At 45.0% G+C, this 9458-nt stretch overlaps 1 protein-coding gene across 1 annotated transcript in view; it reads left to right on the top strand.

The window, feature by feature from the left end:
* Positions 1 to 1089: 1089 nt before the first annotated feature.
* The window catches only part of IFNGR1 (interferon gamma receptor 1), a 26173-nt gene continuing 17804 nt past the window's right edge, over positions 1090 to 9458 (top strand). Inside the window, exon 1 of the mRNA XM_032770011.2 lies at positions 1090 to 1315. Within this exon, the coding sequence (XP_032625902.1) occupies positions 1222 to 1315 (94 nt within the window). The 5' untranslated portion in view covers positions 1090 to 1221. The remainder of the gene's footprint in view (positions 1316 to 9458) is intronic.

Raw genomic sequence — 9458 nt, 5'->3', positions numbered from 1 at the left:
GAAAAACTGTTTCAGTAGGAGGGTGTTGAAGTACTGGAATGGGTTCCTAGGGAAGTGTTGGAATCTCCATCCTTAGAGGCTTTTAAGGCCCAGATTGACAAAGCCCTGGCTGGTATGAATTAGTTGGTGTTGAGCAGGGGGCTGGACTAGATATAGGCTGGGCAACAATATTCACAGGGGTGGCCACTCCATTAATTTTATAAGTCATCACTGGCTGCACATTTCTACTATATTAATGGAGGGGGTGTGGGGTCTGGGAGGCAGTTTGGGTGCAGGAGGGGGTCTAACTTGGGGCAGAGGGTTAGGGTGCAGGAGGAGGTGCAAGCTCCGGCTGGGAGGCGCTTTCCACAGGCGGCTCCCAGCCAGCAGCGCAGCATGACTCAGGCAGGCTGCCTGCATGCCGTGGGCCCATGCTGCTCCTGCAAGCAGCTGTAGCTGGCACAACTCTGCATGCCCTTTGGGGGGGGGGGGTGCAGCGGGGTCTCTGTGTGCTGCCTGCACCCCAGAAACCAGCCAATGGGAGCAGTGATGACAGTGCTGGGGACAAGGGCTGTGTACGGAGCTGCCTCCCCTCTTCTCCCCCCGCCTCCCTCCGGGGGTATGCAGAGAAATGCTAGCAGCAGCCGGCCGCTTCTGGGAGCAGCAGGGGGCCACAGCAGGCAGCCTGCCTGTGTCCTTGCACCCCAGGACCTTTAGCGGCCCGGAGAGCTGACGAGCCTGGTGGGCCCCACAGAAATGTTAGACGGGCTGCATCCCGCCTGCAGGCCATATTTTCCCCACCCCTCAACTAGAAGACGGACCTCCTGAGGTCTCCGCAACCCTAATCGTCCGTTTCTGTGAGTCGATGGGTGGGTGAGACAGACACACGAAATGTGCACGATTGGGGCTGCCGCGGGAGTGGTTATTCCTGGAGTGTTGGCGGAGCGCCCCCGTGACACGTACAGGCAGCAGAGGGTTAAGCGAGCAGGGGCCGGCGCAGAGCCTGCCCCGCATAACGGCGGCGCGGCGCGGAGACGCGGCTGCACTGCAGAGCCAGACAGGCGGGCCTCGCCGCCCTTCCCCCTCCGCGCAGTCACGTGACCAGGACCGGGCGCGGCGCGCTCCAGCTTCCTCGCGATTCTCGGCCCGGACGCTGAGGTGCCGCTGGGCAGTGGCTGCTGCGCTCTAGCCTGGCTGCCGCTCGCGCCTTCTGCTGGCGCGGCCAGCGACCCCCGAGCGAGGATGTGGCCTCTGCCGCCCGCGGCCGCGCTTCTCTGCCTCCTCTCTGTGCTGCTGCCGCGGAGCGCGGCCAGCTCCGGGGAATTTCCGGAAACAGGTACCGGGGGGCGAGGCGCTGCGGGGGAGGGGGGAGCAGTAACTGGCCAGCCCTTAAGAGTTCAGATATCACATCGGACTCTTCTTCGCCCCTTCCCCCCAAACGATGGGTCAGAAAACCATGGTATTTAAAAAAATCGGATGGTGGGTCTGCCTCTGCCCCCTGGATTCTGAGCCTGAAGGGGGCACTGGGCTCTGATTTCAATCTCTTCTGCCCGAGCCACAAGCAGCTAGAAATGCACTTTGCTCTGTGAAGGGGTCGGTCATTGGATTCTCATGTAATCCCTGGACTCCAGAATCGGGCTTTAAGCGACAGCAGTGCGGTGTTGTGAGGAAGGTTGTTGACATGGGGCGCGGAGGCTGTGGAGGAAGGGGAAATAGCAAGGGAATAGGGGAAGGGAGCTATGCTGGGGGGTGGTTGGGCAGGAGAGGGATGTGTTTTGGCAACGGGGCTGTGGCTGAGGTAGGATCTGGGGTAAGAGAGGACTGAGTGGTCATGGTGGGTTTTAGGACGTGATGAGAGGCTCTGTGTTGCAGAAGTAGTGAAGACAAGGTTTTGCTGCGGTGGGTATGTTAGGTCATAGAGGGCATGGTCTCGTGTGCGTGCCTATCTGAGTTTGAAGATGTGGAGGGTATAGCATGTTTGTTTCCTCCTTTTGTTCCCACTCTTTATCCTTATTCCTCATCCCCTTCATGATTGTTCTGGTTTTGTTTGGATTTCCTGCCTAGGAAGAGTGTCTTGGATAGCATCATAGCACTGAGCTTTAGGATTTTTTTTAAAAAACTCGTTTGCAAATGGCTTCCTTTTTAGGAAGAACATCTGGCTACAGTACAGTGGGGAACAGCAGCAACTGTGGGCAGAGCCGTCCTGTCCATAGGAAGGACCAGGGCACTCTGCGCTTTGGGGGACGCCGTGCTTCAGGACACTGGGTCCAGGTGGGCTTGGAGGGTTAGCAGGGGCCTTGTGCCGGCAGTCACGACGAACCTTCCCGCTCCGCCCCCACTGCACTCCTGGCATATGTTTAATATGAAAATTAAATCATATTTTAAAAATAAAGAAGTTGTTAATCCTTTTTAAGGTTCCTGCACTAATTTTCTTAAATGTCTCATTTTGGATCAGTGCATCAACACTTATTTTGTTGAGCTCTTGATCACTCAATCTAGGAAACATTAATTAAATACTTTCAGCTGCACTTAGTTAAATACTTGCATTGGGTTTAGAAAGGATAGTGAGTAGAAAAACTGTACTTTTGCATGGTTTTGTTGAAAGAGGGAAAGGTGACACTTAAAATTCCATTGGATTTTCAGCATAATTTAGTAAGTTTGATTTAGACTCATTGCTATTGGTTACAGCATGTGTTGGGGTAGCACTATATTATGTGGAATATATATGGAATATTAAGGTATACTATGTTACTTCTGAGTACCCAAGAACAGACTTCACTGACAAATTATCCTTTCTGCTCAAAATTTGGTCAAAAGTAGGTCAAGGTTACCTTCCTGTACAGTATTCTAAGTGCATATAAAACACACTGTAAACAATAAAACCCAGCTCCAGTTGGAGTAGGAATATTTTATGTACACTTCTAAGATTGAAGGACAAAGTTCTGTAGTATTTGAGAACATGTGCCATAGGCCTGGTCTACACTACGCGTTTAAATCAATTTAATGGCCGTTAAATCGATTTAACGCTGTACCCGTCCACACTACAACGCCCTTTATATCGAAATAAAGGGCTCTTTAAATCGATTTCTGTACTCCACCCTGACGAGAGGAGTAGCGCTAAATTCGATATTAACAGTTCCGGATTACGGTTAGTGTGGACGGAAATCGACGTTATTGGCCTCCGGGCGGTATCCCAGAGTGCAGCACTGACCGCTCTGGACAGCAATCTGAACTCGGATGCAGCGGGCAGGTAAACAGGAAAAGCCCTGCGAACTTTTGAATTACATTTCCTGCTTGCCCAGCGTGGAGCTCTGATCAGCACGGGCTGGCGATGCAGTCTCAAATCCAAAAAGAGCTCCAGCATAGACCGTACGGGAGATACTAGATCTGATCGCTGTATGGGGAGACAAATCTGTTGTATCAGCTCCGTTACAGAACACGAAATGCCAAAGCGTTTGAAAAAAAAAACTCCAGGATACACAGCGCTGCGTGACAAGCGTAACGGGAAGCCAGAGACTCAAATGGACGCTCATGGATGGAGGGGGTACTGAGGACTCCAGCTATCCCACAGTCCACAGCAGTCTCTTAAAATTATTTGCATTCTTGGCTGAGCTCCCAATGTCTGTAGGTTCAAACACAGTGTCTGGCGTGGTTCAGGGAACAGCTCCTCAGTTTCTTTCCCCCCCCCACCACGTGAAAAAAAAGGGAAAGAAATCATTCCTTGACTACTTCAATGTCTGTTGCATTGTGGTAGCACTTCCGTTAGCATCCTAGTTCCCGCGATCTCCCCCGCCCCTTGGAATTTCAGGTTGAATGTTAATGGTCACGGGTGGTTCTGGTAAATGTCTCAGTCTCCTTCCTCCGGGAAAACATCACCTGACATCCTTTCGCGCCGTTTTCCCTGGATTGCCCTGGCAGACGCCATACACGGCACATGGAGCCTTCAGCTTTTTTTTTCCGGCACCGTATGTGTACTGGATGCCGCGAGAGAGAGGCGATACTCCAGGCTACAAAGCCGCATTCACTTGCTTTTGCAATGATAGCAGAGATGGTTACCTCTGTCGTCGTCGTACCGTCTACTGCCGGAGAAAACTGCAATTGAATGACGGTTATCTCTCCCTCTCTGTACTGTCCGCTGCATCCGATGAGTCCCCTGGCGAATTTTGTGAAGGCAAAATTGGGATTGACTCACTTGGCAATGAGCCAATCCTTCCCTTACGATTCAAAAATAGAGTCCGTTCTGCTAGATAATGCAGTGTAATAGAGATCCAGTGTATCAGAGAGCACAGCTGCTCCGCGTGTCAGTATTCAGCAGGGGTTGCCCTGCAAAGAAAACCGCCCCGTGCTCCCTCCTCTCAACCTTCCTGTCACCGTGGCAGTGCCCTCCCGCCATTTGTTCATGAAGTTAAGGAATACAAGAATAGAAACAGCAGACTTGTTAGTGGAATAAAATGAGAAAGGTGGCGCGGAGGCACTTGGAGGCAGCCCCCGGCTATGACAGTCAGGCGGACGGACTCTATTTTTAGAAAACCATAAGGGAGATTGACCCATGCAACGAGTCAATCCCAATTTGCTATTCAAAAATCTTCACCCCAGGTATCGAGAGAGACTGGTGTATGCCGTTCTGTCCTATCTATGCCGGCGAGTAACCAGGAATAACTTGCCTTCGATATTGACAATTATCAAGGCAATGGGGTTCTCGAGGATGGTGGGGCAGTCCTTCTGCACTGTCTACCCCCGGGAGGAGGAGGGAGAGGAGCGGATATGCTCTTCACTGCTGTAGCATCCCATCTACCAGCAGCATTCAGTACACATAGGGTGACATTGAAGTAGTCAAGGAATGATTTTCATCTCTCTCTTCTTCAGAAATCGACGTTAGCCTCGGAGCATGGACGCACAACGCCAAATTACTGTGCCTAGTGTGGCCGCAGGAAATCGAAATTATATCATCAGTTTTATAAAACCGATTTTAGCAAATTCGATTTTATCCCGTAGTGTAGACGTGGCCATAGTCAAGTCTAATTTGCATTTGTCCTTAACGTACATGGAAAAGAATTCTTTGAAACAGAGATGCACTGTTTACAGAGCCACAGAATCAATGCGGAGAGTTGTATTTCTTCCTTCTCCCAGTCTTTCATACATGGTTGTGGTTCGGACACAAACTTCTTTGTAGCAATCTGTACATCTACTATTATGTAAATAAAGCCAAAGAACAAATGACAGTAATGAAGCAATAGTTACAGAGTGGCATCCAGGTTTTACTCTTGAAATATTTCTGCTTATTTTCATTTTGTTCCTTTCTGCTTGTAAATGTTTAGATGTAAAAACAGGTATTTTCAGACTTTTCAATATTAATACTTCGATTAAAAATATTTAAGATGATTTAATGGGTATGTATGTATGCTAAATGGCAGCTTTTTCAAGGCTGGTTCAGGCAAGATGGGATTTATATAATTCCAGGTGATAGAAGTATTTAATCAGTTGCGTCTAACTATCACATACTTTTTAACTACACCTCTACCCGGATATAACGCTGTCCTCGGGAGCCAAAAAATCTTACTGTGTTTTAGGTGAAACCGCGTTATATTGAACTTGCTTTGATCCACTGGAGTACCCAGCCCTGCCTCCCCCGGAGCAATGCTTTACCGCTTTGTATCTGAATTCGTGTTATATCGGGTCGCGTTATATCGGGGTAGAGGTGTACTCCACCTACCTTCAGCCCACTAATCTATTTCCTAAACTGCTTCTAACATTCTAAACTTCTGAGCTTCTTAAAAGACATGAAAAATAATCATTCTGTTAGAAATGTCCACTTTCTAAATGTGGAATTTCTCTTTCAAAATTACACTCACCTAATGTTAAGCACATGGTTACTTTTCAAAGACAGTATCAAATTTGGCCTACCCAGACCCCTGTCATAATGATGGCTGGACCAAACTGGAGTGGCATTGGGACTCCAGAAGTTACAGTGCCTAGAGCAGGGAGGTGAGCCCAACCAGCCCTGTTGTACAGTAGCCACAGGAGCTGCCACATAACCCTCTGAAGCATTCTGATGACCCAGTTTTGGGCCCTGACCCACAGGTTGAAAAACACTGCTCTGCCTGTTTTGATAGGATAAGAAGCAGGAGAGAGAAAATCTCTTCCATTCACCCCTCAGATGTACAGGCTGAAGAAACTTACAAGACACCTAGTAGCACAGGGACTTCACTAACTTATTTTTTTAAAACACAATTGAACATTCAGTATGTAGATTTGAACACTTAACTGAATTGTGTTTTAAACTGAGTTATTTCTGTCCTCTTGCTGCTGGTCTTATTCCATTTTGTCTTCAAACAAAATTCTTCAAATTATGTTGGCATCCAGAAAGATCGTAGTGGCTTGTTACAGTAGGCAGACAATCTGTTTAGCTGTTGCTTTGCCTCTAAGGATTTTGGGGACAGAAAACCTGAATTCCTAACTTTGGATGTTTTTGATATATCCTTCCAAATGTCTTCTCTCTTAACAGTGTTAGAGATAAGGGACAGATCCCCTTGCTTCTCCTTTCCTCGAGTCATTAAAGACCGCCCTCACCCATATTTAAGTCTGGTTTTGAATGTATGTATTCTGGATTTTTTTCTTCAACACAATATTTTAACAAAACAAGCATGAATTTTTGAATGTAGTTAAACATTCAATTTCTTTAAAATCGGGTTTGTTTTTGTTTTTTTAACTAAAATAGGTAAATGAAATAGTTAAAGAGAAAAAATTAAATTGATGATGTCAGGTCAATATGAGGAAAAATTAAAATATTGGCTTCTGCAGCTAACTCAGTCGTCTTCACCTTCATTTTCCTGTTTGTTCATAATCTGGAAAAGAAAAACAAGCTTTCCGGCTTTTTCAGGTCCCAAACAATTTCTCAATTTGGAATTAATTAGAATATTTTCTTCTTTTGGACTTTCTACACCAGCAGAAGAAGCTACTGCTGTTAAAAGTGAGATTATCACTTCAACAGTCTCTGAATCCAAGTGCTTAAGTGACTTCCTCCAGTTCACTGGTGTGACTTTCTTTAAAACATTATCAGCAAACATCTACTTCTTGAATGGTTCACTCTTAGCTCTGCAGTTTGTTATAGTTAGCATTTATGGAGGGGTGATCGCTGGATGTCCATGTCATAGCCAATTCCTCTTCTTCAGAAGTTAAGTTTTGACACTGGTAGTGAGTATTGAGAATATTTTCCTATCCCATTAATTTTATTAATGCTTGTAATTTAACTCTGTCATTGCATATTTCTCTTCTTAAGATCTCACTCAGTTCCTTCCAAATTTCAACAGCATCAGCAATAAAACAGCTAATTCCCTCTATTTTGTTCAAGGCTACAGAAATAGGCTTCGGGGTACTCGGCACGTGTTCAACATTTCTCTTAAGCCCAATATTGAGAACTTTGGCTATGACAGTGCCATCTATTTTTTCACGATTTTGTTCACAAACTGTCATCAGATCAGGCCAGTTCTTGATAGATATAGTGCCTAAAACAGTCCACTACTGAGTTCCATTGCACATCTTGTGGGAGAGTTAGCTTGGTTCCTTCCACTTTTTTTTCAGAGCAGCTGCTGCAAAGTGGTTATTACAGAAGTATTTTGCAATTTCAACATCATTAGTCTGTATTTCTGGAACACTGAAGTCTTTGGCTAGGAGGTGCATCAAATGATCACTGCAACCGTATGTTATTAGCTTGGGACTCTCTTCACTTCTAAATAATTTCTTCTCATCTTGGATTCATTTGCAGCATTGTTTATGACATGCATTTTTTTTTCACAGTTTGTTATAGCTTTTACTGCTATTTCTTTTAAGTGTTCTGCTGTGTGTGCATTTCCTGATGTATCAGTTGTTTCTGCAAGGAAGACATTCCCTTCTTCTGTTGTGACACAAGCACATACAACAGGATCATTGTGGACATTGCTCCACCTGTCAAGACTCAGGTTAACAATTTCACCCTCTAGACCTTTTGCACACTGCTCAATTTCTCTTTCATACACTTTATCCAGTAATTTGCCTGTGACATCTGCCCTGTTGGGTGGACTGTATCCTGGTCTTAATGCCTGAACCATGTTAATGAAGTGTGGGTTCTCAATCATATGGAAAGAAGAGTTTGTTGCATAAACAGGCAATTTTTTCATCAATTACGCTTTTTTGTAATCTGCTGGTTCCTATGACAAACTTATCTACGGTTGTTTCTGGATGATGGAGATCTTTTTTCTTTTTGCTACGGGTGATATACTGTGGCTATGTGACATACATGATGTGAATGAAACACTATCATTGGCAAATAACTCTGAAACTATAGAAAATGATGGTGATCTTGAAGGTGGATAGTCTTCAGAATCCTGTATGTTGAGGATGGATTCTCCTAAACAAATAAATCAATGCAGTTATTTAATTATTACTACCATACTGCTAATTTAGTATTACTCATTGCATTCATCGACACTTAGTACTACTTTAAAGATAAAATTGTAAAAGGAAGATCTGCCTATTTCAGCTATTTATTTTTTATCACAACTGCATCTAAAACAATAGTACCATAAAGTAACAACTATATTATTTGCTCAAACATGAGAATTCAAGAATAGTACAGAAGGAAGACAGGCAGTCCTTAAGAAAGAAGTATGAAAAAAAAATGGTCTAGACAGTATTTGGTCCTGTCATGAGGGCAAGGGACTGGACTCGATGACCTCTCGAGGTCCCTTCCAGTCCTCAAATCTGTGAAGATCCTGCATGTTCAGACACGTTCCTTTCATCTTCAACGCAGCTTCCATCTGAGAAGGAGCACTTCTTACGATATTTAATTCAGGGAACTAGGTCTTACATTTCTTTGTTGCACTGTTTGCATTTTGCACACATGCCTGTCTTACTCACAGGCAGAGAAACTTCATTAAAATATTCCCAAACTGAGTCTCTCTTATGGCCTGCTGCCATTATAGGTTTTCCTTTCTAGTGAGAGAATGCTGTGGTAGTAGATCTCAAATCAATGAAGGCTACACTCAGACCTCAAGATTTCTGGAATATGCTGCTCAAACAGTTTAACTTTTGTTGCTACTGCCTGTCCCTCCCTTCTCACATTTATCTCCAGGCTTCTTCTCCTTGTCCAGATCTGTTTCGCCCCCAACAATCTTCTATTCATTGAACTTCTTGAAACTTTGCTCTTTGATAGAGAGGTAAGGGATTGACTCTGTGTACACAAATTTGTAGAGGGACAAGTAGGGTTGAGGTCTGTTGTTTCTCACCTATATATTTATTTATTTATTTAAAAACATTTTTGCTGTTAACAAGCATGTTATCTCTGGAGACACAAATCCACAGTTTGAGAACTGCAAAACTAAACATCTGATGGTATCTTCTAGACTGAGCACTGAGTCCCAATGAGTAGATAGAAAGATTAACCTAAATAATCTATACAGAAGCCCCTGGAACCTTATAAAATTGGGTCCCTAATCCATGAA

The sequence above is a fragment of the Chelonoidis abingdonii genome, chromosome 3 (assembly GCF_003597395.2).
Source record: "Chelonoidis abingdonii isolate Lonesome George chromosome 3, CheloAbing_2.0, whole genome shotgun sequence".
NCBI classification, from domain to species: domain Eukaryota; kingdom Metazoa; phylum Chordata; order Testudines; family Testudinidae; genus Chelonoidis; species Chelonoidis abingdonii.
Note: the sequence above shows the minus strand (reverse complement) of the source record. Positions and strands in the feature narration are given on the sequence as shown.